The 22,493-nt window shown below is 36.4% G+C and overlaps 2 protein-coding genes across 5 annotated transcripts; one reads left to right on the forward strand and one right to left on the reverse strand.

The window, feature by feature from the left end:
• The first annotated feature begins 7,204 nt into the window (after positions 1 to 7,204).
• LOC107768321 (cell cycle checkpoint protein RAD17) lies at positions 7,205 to 14,516 on the forward strand. Of its 4 annotated transcripts, none has more exons than XM_016587445.2 (12): positions 7,205 to 7,647; positions 8,576 to 8,633; positions 9,395 to 9,474; positions 9,550 to 9,597; positions 10,873 to 10,926; positions 11,091 to 11,193; positions 11,310 to 11,617; positions 11,960 to 12,290; positions 12,862 to 12,987; positions 13,548 to 13,746; positions 13,826 to 13,886; positions 14,103 to 14,516. In XM_016587445.2, the coding sequence occupies exons 1-12, from the start codon at positions 7,444 to 7,446 to the stop codon at positions 14,316 to 14,318; spliced, it is 1,788 nt and encodes a 595-aa protein (XP_016442931.1). In that variant the 5' UTR covers positions 7,205 to 7,443; the 3' UTR covers positions 14,319 to 14,516. The 4 variants fall into 4 exon arrangements, with proteins under 4 accessions (XP_016442931.1, XP_016442938.1, XP_016442943.1 ...); XM_016587452.2 differs by having other exon boundaries at positions 7,207 to 7,647; positions 8,576 to 8,615; XM_016587457.2 differs by having other exon boundaries at positions 7,210 to 7,647; positions 8,576 to 8,623.
• Positions 14,517 to 14,972: 456 nt separating this feature from the next.
• On the reverse strand, positions 14,973 to 21,689 carry LOC107768310 (protein ALTERED PHOSPHATE STARVATION RESPONSE 1-like). The gene is made up of 4 exons (XM_075235213.1): positions 20,511 to 21,689; positions 20,221 to 20,399; positions 19,729 to 19,952; positions 14,973 to 16,107 (listed from the first exon to the last, which is right to left on the reverse strand). The coding sequence occupies exons 1-4, from the start codon at positions 21,217 to 21,219 to the stop codon at positions 15,324 to 15,326; spliced, it is 1,896 nt and encodes a 631-aa protein (XP_075091314.1). The 5' UTR covers positions 21,220 to 21,689; the 3' UTR covers positions 14,973 to 15,323.
• Positions 21,690 to 22,493: the final 804 nt, after the last annotated feature.

Genomic DNA, 22,493 nt, shown 5'->3' on the forward strand with positions numbered 1-22,493 from the left:
AAATCCTAAGGCTTAAGCTCTCATTTGGGGACTAAGTATCACAAAACACTTCGAAACTCAAAACCAATCATCCCGACAAGTCACAAAAGCAGAAAAATATTTGGAGAAAGTAGTTAATAGGGGATCGGGACTATTACTCTCAAAATGACCGGCCGGGTCGTTACAAAAAAAGACAAACAACATTTCGCTAAAGGTATTCGTACTTTTAATATAACTAGTATCTATGAACATGCGTTATGTTAATAATAACACGTGATGATTTAAACATTTCTTTATTTGAAGGAACAATAAAATTTAATTAATGAAAGAAATTTTATTTCATCTAAATGCCGAAAAATACTATTACATTAGCATAATACGTAAATTTAAAATAAAAGGACATCATCAGAACTTACGCAAATGATCAATTTAGTCATGTTAAGTAGATAATTATGTATTATAATTTAAAAGTATTTAATGTGATGGTTTTATATTTTTTTAAAATCCTTTTTTAAAAAAAATATTTAATGTGATGGTATCTTATCGAACACTTTCTTGTAGACGATGTTTTTTTGTGTATGTTTCCTTTTAATGCTTCGGTTGCTCTGTCGTAACCAGAACTCTTGTTGTTAATATTGATATCCCTTTTGAAAGTGTAACATATACTTGTTCATGCAAGAAAATATATTACAGTAAATATAGTCTACTTGTTCATGCAAGAAAATATATTACAGTAAATATAGTCCAATATTTAGGACGTTTGTCCTTGTACTTTATTTATTATAACTGTAAAATATAAAATACAAAAAAATATTTTCACACAAATTTAAAAGGATATTCTTTAGTTTCGGAAGACGAAAGTTGAACAATGGTTAATATATACTTAGAAGCACATTCACCAGTATCATAATTTTCGCTTGTATGACGTTATTATCAAAACTTCTGTATACCATTTGCGTGCTATTACATAAGCTATTCGAAATATCTAAGTTTTCAGTAGCATGACGAGTATATTTTTTTTCAAAATTAACCTATATACAATGGAAGATTGATTTTAAATTAGTCTATTATATATAACACTAACATGCGTAAGAAATAATAAACTTGACAACATGTATGTATGGTATAAGGCCATTTGGTATTAAAGTATTAAAGTATTCTTTTTGGTAGTAATTGTTGGTATTATCTTCTGTTGAGTCAAAAACTAAAAAATATTTTATTTTTAGCATCAAATTTTATAATTAACCTTTTATTTAGTTGATCAACATATTCATTCATGCTAGCTAAGATAGCTTTTAAATTTCTATCATGTAATTTGCACAAATTACGTTTTAATTTAATGATAAAAAAAATTTCCTATTAAATGCATTATTATTACCATTGGAGTTGATAATCAAGTATTCTAGAAGAACCAAATCATCTTTTATTTGATGTTCTTCTTCATTTCCAACACGAAGCTAGAAGTCACTGAATACTGGATGTGTTCTTACTTTATATTTCTTGTCAATTAATTATTTTTCATTTGAGGCCATAAGTATAATTTTGGCAAGCTAGCTTTTACGGTTTATGCTTTCGTCGATTTTGGAATTACTGGTAATATTTGACAGAATTCACCTCCCAAACCATTAATTATTTACCAAACAGTTCATTGATATTCAATATATCTCTAGAACTCTGGGCAAACATGTGTTGCACGTTATCTCCTGTCAATCATATAAAAATTTAAGGTTAGCTAATGTTATTTTTATTATATTATATTTATTTTATGAGGTACAAAAGATTAGAATCATATCCTCTTAGTACTTTTAATTTAAAAATGATGTTATATGTATACATTCCCTATTTTGTCACTACCCTTGTGGAAAATCATATTATGACAAATAATTCAATATTAGGGATAAATATTAGTATTTTTTTAGCGTAAGAAGTCAAATTCTTGTGCGAACACATTTGGTTGCACGTAATTCAATCAAAGTTCTACAGCAATTATAGGAAATAAGAAGTTTCATTTATCAAAGGGTAAGACTTTATATATTTTTATCCACAATAAAAATAGAATATGATAAAAATCATGCTCCTCGTAAAATAAATTTGCAACTTTTTCTTTTACTATTCTATTATAATGGTCGCATTAGTGGCTAATTTTTTTTTCCTAAATATCTAAAGTAATAATATAATTAGAAATTAATTTAGTTATTATAGTGATCACAAAGAATAAGCTATAATATTTTAAAAATATATTCCTTCCATTTTCATAAGTTTTTTTTTCTCACTTCATGGTTGTTTTTTTCACACGTATTAGGAAGAATTTCAACTATTTTATATTCTTTCAACATAAATTATATATTTACATGCAAAAGATAATCAATAAACTTTATGATGGTTATTTCCGTTCTTTCTTATCCTCTTCTCTTATTTTGTAAATATATCCATATTGATTCATTTTCTTTGTTACGGACAATTATGGACAAGAGTGGGTTGCTCTAGTGGTGAGCACCCTCTACTTCCAACTAAGCGGTTGTGAGTTCGAGTCACCTCAAGAGTAAGGTGGGGAGTTCTTGGAGTGAGGAAGGCGAGAGTCTATCAGAAAGCACCCTCCACTTCCAACCAAGAGGTTGTGAGTTCGAGTCACCTCAAGAACAAGGTGGGGAGTTCTTGGAGTGAGGGAGCCGAGGGTCTATCAGAAACAACCTCTCTATCTCAGGGTAGGGGTAATGTATGTGTACATACTACCCTCCCCACACCCCACTAGTGAGATTATAATTGGTTGTTGTTGTTGTATGGACAATTATGCCATATAATTTGCTTATACTGTTTAATTTTTACTTAAAAGTTATGATGGAAAAGAAGAAAAAGATTATCACTATAATTTAAGTAAAACAAACAATATAAAATCCAGAAAGATTAAAGAATTAATTATATTTGACCTTAATCGAAACTGAAATATGAAGAGACAAGTTATATCGACGGGTATTATAAATAAACATTACATAAAAGCATAGTAAATAAATAAACACAAGAGAAAATCTTAGATTCTATTTTAGTGAGCATGACTCGTGCGTTCTCTCTAAACTCTAGATCGCATGTTTAACACTTTTGATTTTCTTCCCACCTCGTAGAGTAACTATGTTTGCATGTAAAAAAGAAAATAAAAGCATGTCATATATAATTAAAAAGTTAAACACACCTTAAAATATGCAAGATAAAATAAAAAAGTGTAACACTGCAGATGAAAACTCAATATTTTAGCACCACAAGAATTTGCTTTCCGCAACATAAGTTTTAGCAATATTATCAATTGCATGATTTTCCTAATTCGTAAGCACAAAACTGTATGGTAGTTGTTTTCATTTGATCTTGCACCTAATTTTCATGAGTCCGTTCACAGTTTTTACGATACACAAGTAATTTTTGTTTATTGAATATAAAGGACACAGAATTCAGTGACCTATCTCTAAACCTCTCATTTACCGTTTTTAAACTAAATAATCATGTCTCTAAAAAATTAAAGAATACCTACATATTTTTGCGTTTCTTGGTAGAAAAATTTTGTTCCTTCTTAAATTAGATAATACTTCTTGAAAAACTTTTTTCTTTTATATTTAAGGATTTTTGTATTGAACAATTTTATTCATTCTTAATGGGTACTTGTCTTGTTTATTTAATTTATATTTTATTATTTGAAGAAAAATTGCTTCCTTATTGAAGAGTTATTTTTCCTCTTTTTTTTGGTTAAATATTACACTGATTTACTAAAGAAGCAAATATAACACTGACTTACCCAGTTGCAACTTAAAATTTAGAATAGACCAAATTAAGATATTAATTACAAAGAAAAAAATATAAAAAATAAAAGGGACAACATGATCTGTCTTTTGTGCTTTAACTTTTGAATAAATTTTATACTCTCTATGCATAGATATATGACATTGATTATATCCTCTTTTTTTCTATTTGTTACTTTTTACTTTTAGTTGCTTATTCAATGGGCAAAACTCAAATTGATTATCTTCTTTGCATGAAATGCGATAAAGGTCTATGCACTGATTGCAAGGTAATCCCAAGTGAGCACCTCACGACCCTACATAGGCTCATAGTTATGGACCTGGAGATCAAGAGGAGTAGGAGGAAGAGGGCGGGGTGCAGGCAACCTAAGATCAAGTGGGGTAACTTGACCAAGGACAAAGCTCACGAGTTAGGGGAGAAGTTGTTGGCTATGAGGGCCTGGATGAGTAGGGGAGACGCGTCTTATATGTGGTTCATGACTGCGAATTGCATTAGGGTAGCTGCTAGAGAGGTCTTAGGGGTCACGAAGGGCTCTCCTGGGGTCATAAAGGGGATTGGTAGTGGAATAGAGAGGTACAAGGTAAAGTGAAAACTAAGAAAGCTGCTTATTTGAAGCTAGTGGAGAGTACAAACGAGGAAGAAAAAAGGACTTATCGGGAGTGTTACAGAAAGACAAAGAAAGAAGCAAAGTTATCAGTTACGGCGGTTAAGAATACGGCGTTTGCTCATTTGTACGAGGAGCTCGGGGGCAAAGGCGGGTACAAGAAGTTGTACCGGTTGTCCAAGGTGAGGGAGAGGAAAGCCCGCGACTTAGACCAAGTCAAGTGCATCAAGGACGAGGATGGCAAAAAATTGATGGACGAGGCACTTATTAGGAGAAGATGGCAGACATATTTCCATAAACTGTTGAACGAGGAGGGGGATAGACGCATTGTGCTAGGTGAGTTGGAGCACTCCGAGATTCGGCGGGATTTTGGGTACTGTAGGCAGATTACGATAGAGGAAATGGAAGGGGGCCAGACGAAATCCCGGCGAAATTCTGGAGGAGTGCGGGGCGAGCAGATTTGGAGTGGTTCACTGGACTGTTTAATGTTATTTTTAAGATGAAAACGATGCCCGAAGAATGAAGGTGGATTACGATTGTTCCACTTTATAAGAACAAGGGTGATATCCAAAATTACAATAATTATAGGGGTATCAAGCTGTTGAGTCACACTATGAAGGTTTGAGAGAGGGTGGTGGAGGCCAGGGTGAGGAGGTGCATATCTATTTTCGAGAATCAGTTTGGATTCATGCCGGGACGTTCGATTACGGAAGCGATTCATATGGTAAGGAGATTAGTGGAGCAGTACATGGAGAGGAAGAAAGACTTACATATGGTGTTTATTGACCTTGAGAAAGCGTACGATAAAGTCCCGAGGGAGGTCTTGTGGAGGTGTTTGGAGGTTAGCGGCGTTCCGGTAGCGTACATTAGGGTAATTAAGGATATCTATGATGATGCTAAGACTCGGGTGAGGACTGTGGGTGGTGACTCGGAGCATTTTTTTTGTGGTGATGGGGTTGCACCAGGTATCGGTTCTTAGCCCGTTTTTATTTTCCTTGGCGATGGATGTACTGTCGCAACACATTCAAGGGTAGGTGCCTTGGTTCATGCTATTTGCCGATGATATAGTATTGATTGACGAGACATGAAGAGGAGTTAACGCGAGGTTGGAGGTTCGGAGACAGACTTTAGAGTCTAAAGGTTTCAAACTGAGTAGAACCAAGACTACTTGGAGTGCAAATTCAGTGACGAGACCCATGAAGCAGACGTAGAGGTAAAGCTTGATGCTCAAGTTATCCCTAAGAGAGCGAGTTTTAAATATCTCGGGTCTATTATCCAAGGTAACGGGGAAATTGACGAAGATGTCGCACGTCGCATCGGAGCGGAATGAATGAATTGGAGGCTCACTTCCTGTGTTTTATGTGATAAGAATGTGCCGCCAAGATTTAAGGGTAAGTTTTATAGAGTGGTGGTTCGACCGGCTATGCTGTATGGGTCTGAGTATTGGCCAGTCAAGAAATCCCACGTGCAGAAGGTGAAAGTAGCAGAGATGAAGATGTTGAGATGGATGTGTGGGTTTACTAGGAGAGATAAGATTAAGAATGAAGTTATCCGGTACAGAGTGGGAGTAGCCTCTGTGGAGGAAAAGATGCGGGAGTCGAGGCTGAGATGATTCGGACATGTTAAGAAAAAAAGCATTGATGCTCGTGTTAGGAGGTGTGAGAGGTTGGCCATGGAGAGTTTGAGAAGAGGTCGAGGTAGGCCTAAGATGAATTGGGGAGAGTTGATTAGACAGGACATGGCGCTGCTTCAGCTCACTAAGGACATGACCCTTGATAGGCGGGCGTGGAGGTCGAGGATTAACGTAGAAGGTTAGTGGGTAGTTTTTAGTTGTTCACCGATAGTCTTAGTAGCACGCATGTCCCTTCATATTCTTAGATTTTTATTACGTTATGTGGTTTTGTTCGCCTCAGGTATTGTATTCCGTGTTGCTATTATTTGGTACTACTTATCCTTTATCTCTCCCTTTTTCTTTTCTCTTCCTTCCTTGCTTTCCTCTTCTTCTTCTTACCCTTCCTAAGCCGATGGTCTATTGAAAACAACCTCTCTACCTGCAGTAGATATGGGTAAGGTTTGCCTACAGGTTATTCTCCCCAGACTCACCTGTTGGGAACATACTGGGTTTGTTGTTATTGTTTGTACTTTTAGTTGCTTAAAAGACATAACAGAAGAACGCTCTTGCCATATCTGTTTAAGTTTGGACTTTTTCTCTTTAAATCCTTGCTGAGTGTTCAATACGAAGCCATAAACCTATCGTAGTTTTAGGAATTTGAATGTATAATAGTTCCTTCCAATTTGGGATTTTGTCTTTCAAGTTAATGTTAAAATTTTCTGTTATGTATTTTTATTGAACGTTATTATGTTTAATATTATAAGATTATTTTTGTAAAGTAATATTATATTCATGCTTTTATTATAATATAGATATAGATATAGATAGATTTATGTTTTGAATTTTCAACTGAATGAGATATCATTTAGATATTTAAACCCATGCTCATGTAGAATTGATTTTTCTGATTCGTATTAAGTGCATGGCTACATGCTCTTGAAACGAGTGAATATATTTATTTGGGAATTCCACGTTGAAATTTGTGTGGAGAATATATCTGACCATTAAAAGGGAAAAAAGTACATAGAAATCTAATATGTAGTAGTTCTACGTACTACAAAATTTGTTACCAATACCTCTGACCATTTAAAAAAAACAAACAATGAGATAACCTGTGCCCCCTAAAGTTTATTTGCTGAAACACCCCTTTAGGTTTCAGAAACTACAAAAAGTTTTTCCATTTGCTCTGCCAGACTATAAAAGGCGGGGTATCAGCTTCTCAAGTAAGCTAGCGGGTTTTGCTCTGAAAAACACCCGCGTTTTTGCTTTCGAAACAATCAATTTCTAGGGGAAGAGTTTCCCATTGCTGTCTGCAGTTATGCAATTGTCTCAGTTTTGTCTAGGGTTTCAATAATCTCATTCTCATCGAATCCTCACCGTAATCGCTCAAATTCACTGCCTTCGAACCTTCAAAGTTTTTGGTATTCTGAAAAGAATAAGATAGTTAACACTTCCTGTGATAATGAAGAAAGCCAAGAGGAATGCGGCCATTGTGATTTCATCATCCGATGACGATGAAGAATTCTCATTGAAGTCCAATTTCACCCACTTGAAATCAAATTCGAAATCGGCATCAGTTCCGAGGAAGAACCCTAAAAGGGCTAAAACGGTGCTTCTTTCGGCATCATGTCCACGGTCATCTAAAGAGGCTAGTGGCTTCGACGAGGTAAAACTTCGGATTCGTTCGACATAATTACTTGTATTATGTAGTTACCAAATGCTACTATTTCACTATGCTGTTGCATTTGAGTGAACGTGAGTTGTATAACCGGGAAACGAAGCTTGGTCTATAGCAGTGGCAGATGGATAGTAAAGGCAGTTGGTGCAGGTGCATCCGTTGATTTCTGTTTGATCTATGCATGTATCAGTTAAGATATTTGGAAAAATATATGTTTAACTTAAAGTTCAATCTCAATTGCCACGAAGCAGTGGTAGGTGCAGTGATATTCTGTACCCACTGCTAAAAACTCTAAATTCCTCTCTTGTTTATAGTTCAAAAATGCGAACTAATCTTATCACATTAAAAGCTCAATTCACTGTGAAACCGATAAAGATTGACGGGTAAAGGATTATCAGGTTAATATTCCACACAGACTGTTCTTACTGTCTGATTGCGGCAAATGATCATCAATTAGCGTTTATGTAGATTTTTTTATCTTTAGGGGTCGTTTGGTTCGCGTACTAGTCTTGTATGAATTTTGATGCAGGGATTGTTATGCATTGGATAATAATACAGGATTACGTACTCTTAGGATTCTTGTCTTTAGATACTTTTATCTGCATATATACACGTATTCTCATTTACATTTTCTCTTCCATAAATAATATATATAAATTCCCTCATAAGTTATGATGGGTTTACTACTGCCAACAAAACTACATGAATTATCTGGAAATTATTTTTTCTTATGCTGCTAAAAAAGATGTTGCATTAGTCATGCAGAGATTAATTTTCTTATGCAGCCACAAACAAATGTTGCATTAGTCATGCAGAGATTAATTTTTCTTATGCAGCCAAAAAAATGCACTGTTCTGCTAGTTTTTGCTTTTGTATACCTCAGAACATTAATGACGTATGGTATAACTGAATGCAGATGAAACGGTTTTGTGAGGAGTTTGATGATGATTTCACAGGTATCAAGGTATCTGCTGGTATGCTAGTTTCAAAATATTTGGTTGTAGTACTTATTTGTATTAATTTCAAGAATAACCTGGGATCAATATTGTCTCTCCGTTTATTCTAGGCTTCTGACCCATGTTAAATGACAGTGTTTTTGTCATTATAAACATTAGTTTCTCATAAACTACATTCCTTACTTACATATCAAAGAATTAACAATTTTTGCACATTTCTTATATGTCCATGGGATCATCTTTTGATCTCATTAAAATGTTGTGCTGAAGTTGGGTGTCCTAGTTTTATCATGTCGTTTTGCAGACTACATCCATTAGCTTTTGCATGCAGTGCAAGCTTCAGTTGAGATATTATAGTCTTGCTCATGATGCTACGGTCTGTCGACTTAACAGTATGGTACTTACTATTCCTCACCAAACGTCGAATGGAAATACTACCTCTATCTTGTATTTCTTCTTCACTTTTGGGGTGCCAGATGTGTTATTTTACACATTAAGATTTTGGAGCGAAACTAGGACATAAGTTTCATCTGGGTATGCAAGCTCCATACACCACCTATTGATGATTCAGTTGGTAAATGCTTATTGGCGTACATTTACAGTGAAAGATTCTCTCTCAGCTCCTTCTGATTTTGTGATGTTTTAATTGTTTAATTTGAACATACTGCACACTATTACATGTCTCCTCCATAAAAGTATTTATTTCCACTGTCCTCCTATCTCTTCGTCTTCAGTTACTCATGGTTGCCAAAATACTAAATTGTATGAAACTGAATCAGGTCTTCAAAGCAACAATGCCATGTGGGTTGACAAACATAAGCCTCATTTCCTGGAAGAGCTTGCAGTTCACAAGAAGAAGGTATAGAGCTGCATGTACTTTTTCTTGATTTTCTCAGATGTGAAGCTTTTAGTAACCCTGTGATGGACTTTGCAGGTCGAAGAAGTGAAAATATGGTTTGAAGAAAGATTACAAGCTGCAATGGTACGTAAAGCCATATTAGTTTCTTTTCTTGGACTTCTGATATTGTGACAAGACATGGTTACTGATTCCTGGTTCAGCCGGCTGATTATTGCTATTCTATCTCCCATTTCCCTAAAATCTTGAAGTAGTTCATCTTCGGTAGTGTTCTTAAAATCTTTCTTTTAGGATACTGGAAGTAGTTACTTATTGTTGCTTTGCTAAGGAACCTTGTCTTGTAATGAAGGTTCAGTCGAGCGTTGAGTGTATTCAATTAATGAATTATGGCTACATCCCAAATCAGTGTGGCTCAGGACACATGAATCTTATGTATCCATTTTGCTTTACTCAGCTCCATTTCATTCACATGCTAAATAATTTTTCTTTCAAAGTAAGGTTCTCCTAGAACTAGAGGTTCTCTAAATCTTGCGCTTATCCTTGCACATGCATACATGTTTTTAACCAGACTTAAAGACTCTTGGCAAACATCAGATATAATAGTGTAATAAGAACAACTAAACCCCAAAGTTAGTATCACCTTTATGAATCCTTCGCTTCAGTTATGTTCTGCTCTTAGCTATGTCTGCACTAACTCCGAGAGATTGTAGGTCTTTTGCGTCTTTACTCATGTGATATTCGGTCTATCTCGTCCTGTTTTATAACCATCAATCATTATGTTGTCTTACGTAAGATTGGTGCATAGTCTATTAGCGTACACACCTTTTGGATGTGTTGCCATATTATGCTTCCTTGGAAAAGAGTGTTTGTCGGTGCACTCATAGAACAGTGAGAAGAGAGATTAAGCATACACATTCTCAGAATGCCTCTTTTCTTGTTTATGTTGCCTTGAAATCCTGGGGAGGGGGCACTTGGGACTTTACAATTATGGACATCAGGTTGTCTCTTGGTTATCATGCTAGAGGGTAATTTAGCAGTTTGGGAATATACTTTTATTTCACAGTTTGCGCCTGCTTGTTCCCAAAAACAATAAGGGTTGTGCATGCCTTGGTAATTGCTTAGATGTTGAAGTGGAAAAAGTAAGCAGTTAAGGTGTTTAAAGGAAAAAAAAAAAAAGTTTGATCCAGGAAATTGTAATATGGTATTGTTGGTGACTTCTCATTCTCAAAAAAAATAAAATATTGTTGGTAATCCCCAGCTTTGCATTTAGTATCCATAATTTCAGGTTTTAGTCTTTCCAAGTGCACATGTTTTACTATATTTTTGAAACATGACAAGTGTTTTCTGCAGTCTTCAGAATTTACATTGTCCGTACTGAAATTTTTACTCTCCTTGATGCAGGATGATCATAATAATGTCCTTCTTGTTGCTGGACCTTCTGGTGTTGGAAAAACTGTATGCCACTGTTTTCTTTACCATTTATTGAATTTAAACATGAGAGATGTGCGACAATTTAGTCTTCTTGTGAATTCTGGATCTAGAGTGCCATGTTTGAATTTTGTCCTACTCCTTTGAGGTCATAAACCATGCATGATCATTGGGTGCTTATCATCGTCTAGGCAACTATATCTGCTATTGCTTCACATCTTGGTGCCACAATATGGGAATGGAACACCCCTACTCCAACAGTTTGGTCAGAACATTTGTATAATGCTAATTCAGGTACATATTCATGTTTTAATTCATGGAAAACGAATCTGCTCCAAGCCATCAAGTGCATATTCAGAAACTTAGTTTCATCAAATGATCATTCTTTATTTTGTTTTATGTTGACTTAGGGTTACAATACATGTCAAAGCTGGATGAGTTTGAAGGTTTTGTTGAAAGGGTGAGAAAGTATGGATTGACTTCTCCAACCTTAAAGGGATCACTGGCTCCAGTCATACTCTTAGTTGATGATCTTCCGGTGGTAAATGGAAGAGTTGCGTACGGAAAGCTTCAAAGGTGTTTGAAGCTTCTTGTGCAATTAGTCCGCTTTCCAACAGCCATAGTGATCACCAACTATGACAAGGATGACTCTGCAGACTTTAGCACACGCTGCTGGGAAGAACTCCTTGTGTCTCTTCATAATGCTGGTGCTTGTAAGGTTGCATTCCTTGATAGACTTACTGTGGATTATGAACTCTTTTCATCCGTGTATCTTGAATCAAATTTCAATCCTCCCCCTATGAGTATGAAAACAAACAAAGCAGCTTCCTTGTCTAACTTTAAGCTATTTGACCTGCAACTTTACCCACAGCCGGCAGGCCAAAGAGCAGACTCTTTCTCTCTCAACATTTGCAAATTGAATTAAAAGGTCTTTTCTTGTCTTCGACGGAGGGGAAGTTAATCATTTTTCAAACAAAGGGGAGGATGTAGTTATTCAACATTAGATTCTAAGTTACTGTAGTATGTCAACTTTTTTCTGAGTCGAGTTCATGCTTTTCAGGTCAACTTCAACCCTGTCACTATCAACTCAATCAAGAAAACACTTACAACTATATGCAGAAAGGAGCAGCGTGAAGTTAGTGCTGATACGATTGAGCTAATAGCAAAATCGAGTGGAGGTGACATCAGACATGCAATTACTTCTCTGCAGTATCTCTGTCTTAACCCACAAAGAAGGCCTATTCTACCTTTAAAAGAAAGACTGGACAATATTGTTTGTTTGGATGACGCGTCTTCTTTGCCATTTGGAAAAGATGAAACTCTCTCTCTATTCCATGCATTAGGCAAATTTCTACACAACAAAAGAGAAAATGAGCTCACAACTGCATCAGGTACATCTGTCTAAACTTCATTGTCAGGATAAAGTGAGTTGCAAGTGCTTACAGAACTTAGTAAATGTGTGATTCCATACCTATTCTACAGTAGCTATGAATTTCTCCTCCTTTGCAAGTATGTGTCCTCCTGGTAAATGCATATTTTAGTATTTATTTGAATGCTCTAATCTTACAATCTAGGGTTGCCATGTCTAATCCACACGAGCTATACTGTATCTTGGGAGAGTTTCTTCATTTCAAGTAATACACTGTTTAAACTTCTCAATAAAAAAAGTAATACACTGTTTAAATAAAGTTGTAAAGCAGATTCCCTGAGATGTATTAATAACCATTGGTTAAGAATGGCTGATATGAAAATAGGTGATTATCCAAGGGGTGATTGGAGGAATATAGAAATTAACCTTTTGACCTTCTTATGTAGATGACTGGTATGTGAGATCTTTTTTCTACTACAAGGCTATAGCTCATCTTTGACCATGTTATCCTATGCCCTTTGGAGTAAATGAAGGTGGATAATTGAGAGAACTGTCTTTGGCAAAGCCTCTGATACAGACTCATTTTCTTGTAGATAGAGATGCATTTATTCTGAAGGAAAAATTTGTGAGATTTCCTCTTAAAATGGATGCTCCAGAAGTTGTACTTTGTCAAGCACATGGGCAAGCGAGGACTCTTTCTGATTTTCTACATGAAAATGGTAATTCTTGTTCTTCAGGTGTATGGGTTTTTCAGCTAATATGGTCATATTATTTGATTTTTGCATGTTCTTAGAATGAACTTCACTGAAGTGATACTGGACTCTGTTTAAGCCCCAGACCCAGCCCCCTTCCTTTTTCTTTTTGGGTTTCTAGCACCAAATCCGCCATTCTGTGCATAACTGATTTTTATGTGAGCTATATCAGAAACAGCACTAGGTTCAGCACAAGACCCAATGGCTTGAACTTCTTTTGGTCTATTTTGTTCTGCATTTTCCTTTGTGGTGAATTTTACCAGCAAACTGAATGTTGAGATAAGAAGTGTTTTTGAAATTCTTACCTAGATTAGAGGAGAAATAACGGTTTCCTCTGTTCAGCTTATATTTACTACCTAATGGATTGTTCATGATATGGGATAAAAAAGACTGATAGTTATCATATCTGTGCATAGACTAAGCTTGCATTTTCTGAAGAAATACATCTATAGAAGCTTAGCTGATGCATATGATAATCGGTCCTTTTGGTTGTCTTTTTTAACTTCTGATTTTCAATCTTGTTGCAGTTTTAGACTTTTTGAATGAAGAAGCAATAGATGACGCGTGGCTTGTGGCATCATATTTAAGCGATGCTGAGTTTCTTCTATCTTCACTTAATAGACTTCTAACCAGAGACTTTGGAGCTGAGAACATTGTACAGTCAGCTGCTGCTTCAGTTGCTGCCAGAGGAGTATTATTTGGGAATGCTCATCCAGTGCCTTCCAGGTATAAAGAAGTTACCTGTTTATATTTGTTTATATGAAGTAGCTAAAATCATTTATCATAAATTCATGTGAGAAATCAGGTGGCATGCTATTCGACGTCCAAAACTATGGGAGGTTGAACAATCATTGCGCCGCAATAAGGTAAGTTTCTTGCTGTCACGTCCTCTGCACCTTGCTCTTGATCTTGCTGATATAAATCTTAGCACATGGATTAGTCCTGATCAAGTCCTTAAATATAATGTTCCTCACTAAAGGAGTGGCTTGGGAAGCACTACTATAATTTCTTAGTGTTCTAATTGACCTCTAGTCCACTGATTTGGACTTGATTTCATCCTTACCAAATTGGTGTGCTTGCAGTGTCAAATGTTGAGTCAGAGGGGTGACTTGTGTAATAGCTTAACATTGTCGAATCAGATAGTTATGGCAACCGAGTATAGACCTGCCCTGAAATGGCTTGGTTGCCGAGCATCTGAAAGTTTCCAAGCAGATGATATGGTTGAAGATGACGGGGGTAGCGCCTGTTTTCATGAGAAGAAGCTGGATATGTCGGATGATGAAATAGAAGATTGGTAATTGGAAGCAGTGCATTCAATATTTGGTCAAATGCGGGGGCTCTTTTTCACCTGTAAATTTTGTACATAGCTGAAATGGTGTAATTTTCCCAAAGGAAATATACAGCTAAGTTCATACTATCTGAAGTAATTTTTTGAACATTGTAGGAAAATGCAACTAAAGACTTCCGTTTTAAAATTTGAGGAAGATTCAACGAAATGTGTGCGACTTGGATCTAGCGTACTAACTTATCACTTTACATTAAAGTGAAGAATATCCATTAAGGAAAACAAGGTTACCTGATCAGAACTAGCAAACTCTTTTTGAAAAAATTCACGTTTCCATTTTCTGGGAGCTGTGTTTTAATCAAGTATAGCATATGCACTTCATTGTGGAACTTTAATATGATCGAAACAGATTTTGGCACAACTTGTTTGTTTGTTTGGTGACCTTGTGTGGTTACTAGTTCACTTATAGTACACTTCTTCAAATCTAACTTGTTTGTCAAGAAACCAATATTCCCGGCACCCTGTATTTAACTTGTATAGGGTGGATTATAATCCCAACGCTGGTCAAAGACCTGCGGGTAAAGGGAAAATTCAAGCGTAGAAATTACCACGCCTCACACTCGTTTAAGACTTAAAAGTAACAAGTAAAACCAGTGAGCACACGATCGAAAGCAACACAGAACTACATATAAATGCAATTTCCGCAAAAGGAAAAATGGAAAACACAACTGTTTCCTGAGCAAAGCTAAAACATACTTAAAAAATCCTAACATCCTCTAATGCCAAAGGCTAGCAACCTATATCATCTACCTCCGTCGGCAGCCATACTTGCGCTGTCAGAGATTGCTTAAACCAAAATCATCTCTTTTGCTCACTCTCAAGAAAATCTGCATTCCTGAGTTTCCCAATAAATTATAGCACATACTAAGAAACCCTCTAGGCTGCTGGAGGGGAAAACAAGTTTCAAGAACACGTATATACATTTTTTCTGCTGGCCACAAGGAGGCTGCTCTGTATCTCAAGGTAAAATCCTCTTCAAATCATGCACCTGATCAGTATTTTTTGCTTGATTATATACCGACTCAAATGCATGTGTCCACACATTGGCAAACCCCGTCACAGCCTGAAAAACATGAGGCAAACCCATCTGTAGATTGTTCAATGTCATTGCCCTTGTTACACTCACTGCTTTATCATACTTGGCCTTCTCGTCCTCAGCTTTCGCTCTTAGCACCTCCACCTTAGCTCGTTTCTCGGTCACAGGGTTCTTGCTCCTCGTACTGCTAGAGGAATCAGGTATAGAATATGGGCCATACTTGGACTCTAATGACCGAAGCTCAGAAGCCTTCTTTTCAAGCTCTTTGAATGCCATCTCTGATTTCTTCCTTTGCTTGAGCTCTTCTGCCTGCTGCACCACAATGGCATGGATAACAGTTAGTAGACTGTTGATTCCTTCCGATGCTACTTTATCCGGAGCATTGTTAACTGCAAGATGCCACTCTTCACAAAGAGAGTAAACTGCACTGTCCTGGCTCGTCTTCTGTACTGGATTATTTCCAAGTTGGAAGAGGCTAAGACGGAGCCAGCCGGTAAGGGACTGAATATACTCCCTGTGAGATTTCACTAGGTTGCAAAATGATAGGTGCCATTGTTCCAGTTCAAGTTCAAGTTGTAGTGTTGATTGTCGATGAATCTCAGAGGTAGGATAAGTTGATGGCACGGAATTGAGATACTTCAGCTGCTGAACTATGTGTGTTTGAACGTGATGGCACTCGTACATGCTTCTCCACATGTACATCAATCTGCAAACCACAAACAACAATGAGAGGGAAGACAAAACAGAGAAGGTAAAGTTTAAAGGATTTTTGCGATATTTTCCTTTTTGATGAAGCTCGAAAAATGGTTTCCCTAAAATGTGACAGAATTAACCCATCCTTCCTCACAGGGTGCTAGTTTGTACATTAACATTGTCCCGTGAGATAGAAAGGAGCGAAATTGATTCTCTTAACTTTATCCCAATGCCAAAGTCTTGCTATTAATATTGCAAGTGTTCGTTATGCAACAGAAGGCAGTAGGGGCCTTTGTCTCTTTACAGTATGTTCATAATTATGTACTGTCTCTAACTTATAGGTGTCAAACGGGCTGGGTCGACCCGGTTCCGGACCGGCACAGACCGGTTTAAACCCGGACCGGTAGGTAGGGGGCTGGGCAGTGCTGGGTTGGGACGGGGAACGGATTGTGCCGGGTAGGATAGAGGTACCGGTTAACCGGACCGGTACTGTCAAGTCAAATTCGAACCGGTTAACCGGGCCGGTTAAACCGATATAAATCAATTTTTTTTTTTTTTAAATATAGTTGGCAACGGTCAGCTGCCATTTTGACCGTTGGCCAACGGCTATTTTGCAAGAATAGCCCCTTTTTCGGGCATTTTTTTTCAAAAATAACACTTTAGTATTTACTAATTTAGTCCTTTGAAAAACTATAAATATACCCCCCTCTTCTTCATTTCTTCACTCATCTCTCAATTCTCAAACCCAAATTCTCAATTGTCATTCTCTCATTCTTAACCTAAATTGCAATCAACTATTTGGCTCTCATTTCTTTTTGGAATTTTATTTATGGTATTATTTAAAGTTTGAACTTTGAACAATTGACGTTTCTTTGTGGTAACATCGGAGTTGCGAAATTCAATTTCAAGACTTCAAAAATCATCAAGTGTTCAATTTATTGCGGAATTTGGTGCACTACTTCCAACTCTTTCTCTTATTTAATATTTTATTTGCATATTTAATTTTTATTAGTAGTTAAATTTTCACAATATGTTTATTGCTGCAAAAAGAGTTTCTAATAAGGTTGCTAATAGGGGTAATCGGGGAAATAGAAAAAGAGGTACTATTTCAACTTCTAGTAGTAATTTAAATGACTTTACACATGTTTCTGAAACATCACCTGATAATAATATAGATGGAATTATACATACTTATTTTTAAAATGTTGCTACAAATATAGATTGTCAATAACTGAAGTTGCTAATGCGCATTGTATTGATATCCAAACCGTATGTTAACAACTAATACTTGGGAGGCCATTAACGATGTTAAATTTTTACATAAATTTTATACAATTACTATTGAATTTTCTGGAGCATATTACCCTACTATTACTATGACTTTAGTACATATAGCTGAAATTTCTTTTTTACTCTCTAAATTTAAGAAGAAAGAAAAACATAAGGATGTTGTTGAAAAAATGCAAGCAAAATTCAAAAAATATTTCTTTCCAATTCTTCCTATTTACTTAATTGGTGTTGTTTTAAATCCTTCTATTAAGATGTCTAATTGTCACCAATTAATCAATGTTTTATATACTCATATGGAGATTGGACCAACTGAAACCCCAGATATATATATTATTGTATGAACAAGCTAAATGATTATTTACAACAATTATATAATTATTATGCAAATATAATTGATGATGATGCTATTAATGTAGGCGATGTTAATCCCACTATGCATTGTACTACTTCTACTACTCTGCTACTATGGATGAAGATGAAGGCCTTGATGGTTATAATATTTGGTCTGCATTTCCTTTCACTCAAACCAGTAGCAGGAACATTGATTAACTTCAATTATACTTGCAAAAGCAAATTGAGCCTCACACAAAGCAATTTTCACCGTTCGAATGGTGGCATGAGAATGAAAAGCAATTTCCTAGTTCTTTCTGCTATGGCTCGGGATGTGCTAAATGTGCCAATTTCAATTGTTGCATCAGAGAGTGCATTGAGTCAAGCAAGATAACAACTAGGAGACACCTGTCACTCATTGGGAAGCAATGCTTTGGAAGTTTTAGTATGTTTCAGAGATTGGATTAGATCAGAACGAAGAAATCAGGGACGTGAAGATGTTGATAAACCAGACGACGAGGAACTTGGAGATATATTAACACATGGTAACCCATCTGAATTTAACACTCCAGAAGATAGCCAAGAAGTTCATATTGATTATGAAGAACTTACTAAGCAATGCAAAACCTTTGAAGTTCTTGATTTATATTTAATAATTCAAATTTGAATTTACTATTTTTTCTTTAATTTAGTTGAAGTAAAATGTAAACTTTAATTTGCAAGTTTGAATTAAAAAAAGAACTTGCAAATTATAAGTTAAATTTTTTTCCATCTTCATTGTATCATCTTAAATTCTTAATGAAATATTCAAATATAAGGCTTTTAAAGCCTTTGAAATTTATGCAAACACTCTTTTTATAAGATTGTTTTTATGTTTTATATTTTTACTTTATCTTAATATAAATTAAGATAGTTATACAAAAATCAAAATACACACACAAAAAAAACGGCCCAGCCCCTTAGGCCCGGAACCGTTTCGGTTCAAATTTTCACCGGCCAGGCACGGAACTGATAAAATCGGTATTTGGCCTATTTGAACCCCCCCCCCCCCCCCCCCCAAAAAAAAAAAAGAAAAGAAACGGAGGATAACCTAAATTTCAGTCAATTTTAAACCACTTTGAAAATTTAAAAGGGAGCTCTTAGTAAATGAAAGTCTCACTAAAGAGTACTTCCCCCAAAAATAAAGAAATAATTAAAGAGTACTTGGCCTGATCTTGACATTAAAAGCAAAAGGTATTTAGGAATTACTATGACCCAATTAATACAAGTAACTCTTAACTATTGGCTAATATAGGTGATCCAGTGACATAACTTGGAATGATGAAAATCTTGAAATAGTCAAATCTATCCTAGGGATTGAAAGTGCAGCCTCACTCCTAAGAAAAATTTAATCTTGAATACCAAGTGCTTTTCAAATAAAAACCAGAAGAAAAAAGAATTGATCGAAGTTGGTCTCCCAGTCTCTTCACGGTTTTTTGTTACAGTACAGCAGACTGTTTTATGCTGCTTTCGTATATTTTTAGGTGGTAAAAAGGCAAATCAAAGACATGGACCGAATCAGTTAAAGGAGTCAAAAGCTTTAATTGTACGGAGAGCCATTCGTTGCTTTTCAGAAATATCTCTGTACAAATTCCTAGAGCTGACTTTGACCCCCCCAAAAAAACAAAAGAAAAAATCTCTTTACTCACTTATTCACTGAGCTATGACAGGCACGAGACGAGACAGCCCCCTGTAATTTGCTACTTCTTGTACTAAAAGATCTGCTACTTGTTAGGGAAAAAGACATTTGTTTTAAGTAAAGAAAAATAAACAAGATATTTGGTGGAAGGAATGAAATTTTAACTTCACCTGAGAATTTAAAGGTATTTTAATATGTTGTATCAGCAAATATGCCTTACATTCTAATATGCTAATTCAACTTCTCTTGGAACGGTTAGATATAATTATCTTTTAAGTGATCAAGAAATTTACTTTCAATTTTTCTACGAGAGGGGGGTTAGAAAGGAGGACTAACCCTTTGACCAGATCAACAAGCTGCGGGTAGAGCTCTGACTCCCTTAATTTGATGATTTCAGCTGATGTAGTCTCAATAGCTTGGGAAGCAACCATCATTTGTGATTCCAACTTCTCTACTTCCTTCTTCGCTTTCTCTGTCTTTACATAATCAGCCCTCTTCATCTCTAGCTTCCTAGCGTGAGCTGCCCTTTTCTCATGCTCCAATTTCAATGCCTCAGCATGCTACAAGTCAAAACCAAAATTACACCATGACAAAATAAAATGCAATCACCAAATAAAATTTATGGAAAATAATACAATATATAATTGGGTAATTTAAAAAAACAGCCCGGTACACCAAGCATCTTGCGTTCACTCCGAGTTCGGGAAAAGGTCGCACATGCAGCGCAGACAACCTACTATAATACAAGCACGATTACACGGCTCGAACCCGTGACTTAGGACTCTGAAATTTTGCAATAAAAAAGATGGGAACTTCGGTGTTGTTTACCTTGACCTCTAGGTAGAGTTTCTTCTCCCAAGCATATAATCTCTCCACTGTAGAACAATGGGAAGCTTTGGCACCATTTACCCCATTGCTAGCTTTGTTCATTGGATCATCACAAAATCTTCCAATTCCATTCCATCTTGAACTGCCTCCAAATGTCCATGAAAATGGACTCAACTTTTCTACACAATTTAAACCACAAGAACCAATTTTTACATAGTGCTTTAACATGTTGTACCATGTGATTTTATATGTAAATGTGCATATTTTCATGCAATTAAAGCGTTACATACCTGAAGATCTTTGGTCGGAAAAAGCACAATTGGGAACTTCCAAAAGCAATGAGAGTTGACCACCTGCATCTGCCGCATTTAGAAAGTACTCATCAAGCTCTTTTATGATCTCTACCAAGTCTTTACCCTTCGTAGAGACTACCACCGCCAGCTCACTCGTAGTCGTTGTCTCTTTAGAAAACTGACTCACCACTGACGGCGGAGCTGCCACGCTCGCCGCCCCGACCGTGGTGATCACCGCCACCTCGGACGTAATAGTTGTCTCCTCCCATTCCTCCTCAGTCACCGACCTCGAAGATGACGGAGGCGGAACAAATGGGTCCCAGAAATCCCAGTTTGACGCCGCCGGAGGCGGCGGTGGAGGTGGCGGAGGAGGGGGTGGTGGAAGGGCGGAGGATGTGGTGGTGGAGGTGGTCCAGGATGTGGGGCTCATTGGTGGCGGCGGCGGTGGTGGTGGGGTGGCGAGTCGTCGCGATTGTGGTGGTGATGGCGGAAGTGGAGGAAGGTGGTGGTTGTGCGGGTGGAGATCGGTTTCTCCGGTAGCGAACTGAAGCAAAGCAGAGCCAGTGTTTCGAAGTGAACGTAAGTACATAGAGTGAGAAGCAGAGAAAGCTTGTCTTGATTTCACTAACTGTTTCATGTACCTCTTTCGAGCTTTGCATCTCGAAACCAACTCTTCTCTCTCTAATCTTGAATACCAGCAACCCATTTTTTGATCTTTCTGTTCTTCTCTACCAAACAAAACTAAACCAACAACTCAAATGAGAGCAAAGCAAAGCTAGCTAAGCTAAGCCTCACTTTAACCTTTTATCTCCTTTCTTGATTTATCAACCATGTTCCATGTGTGTTGTACTCCAATGACTGACACAGCAATTTCAGACCAAAAAGAATAATTAAAAGAAATAAAAAGTACTCTTCCTGTTACTCCTTTTTTTTTCTCTGACCGATCAAATATTGAATCTTTACCTGAGACACCCAAAACAAAGAAAATTAGATTTGCTTCTTTAATTCTATCTCTGATATTTTCACTTAGCCTCTGGTCAGTAAAAATGCAGTGTAAAGGGAAAAGAGGGATGGGTGAGAGAATGGAGGGAGGAACAAGAGCAAGAACAAAACAACATAAATTTGGATTTGTACAGAGGCAATAGTTGTTGGACAGAGTGCCAATTTTTTTTATTTATAATCCTTATATGGTGAACCAAAATGCTCTATTAAGGATGTTTTGCTATTTACCAAATAAGACATAGTGTTGTCACATGCATGAAATCTTGCAAAACATACCCTCTTTGAGGAAGTGATGGGCAAACTGGTAATATTGAAATTTCAACGGACACGAGTCAATTTATAAGGAAACTTGGTTTAAATTTCGAAGGTGGTGGTGGTGGTGGTTTAAATTTCGAAGGTGGTGTGTTGTGGGTGGGGGTTGGTCATGAATGAAATGATAAGAGCAAGAAAGAAGAGTGCAATTGCCAAAATGGAGAATTGATAAATGCAAAGGCATCGGTTACGGGGTCACTTATGGCTAAGGATTAACGACGATAGTAATCTTGAGACTTTTTACTCATTTTTATCGTTTCTCTTTAATGGGAAATTGTTTTCCCATTCAATTAAATCATATGTTACACAAGCAGGTAATATTTCTCTCTTGGGACTTGGGGGGTGAAACCCCCAAGGAAGTTTTGAAACCATGTTGGTTAAAAGTGAATCTCCCTCACAAGAAAGGGATCGAGCCTTTGTTTGATGAGCCCAAGTGAAATCGGAAACCAGTGTTGCATAGTACGTTACAAGAAAAAAAAGAAAAGCGAAGTCAGAATTTATGTGGTACATTTTGTTTCTCAATTTGATCAATTTTTGAATAATCCAATAGCTAAAATATCGATAAAAGTGTCACATAAATTAAAATAAAAGGAGTAATAAATATAATACATATGTAAAATACTTGTAAAATTTTGTCAAATATCAAATTTATGACTTTATAAAGCA

This window comes from Nicotiana tabacum, chromosome 17 (genome assembly GCF_000715075.1).
Source record: "Nicotiana tabacum cultivar K326 chromosome 17, ASM71507v2, whole genome shotgun sequence".
NCBI lineage: Eukaryota > Viridiplantae > Streptophyta > Magnoliopsida > Solanales > Solanaceae > Nicotiana > Nicotiana tabacum.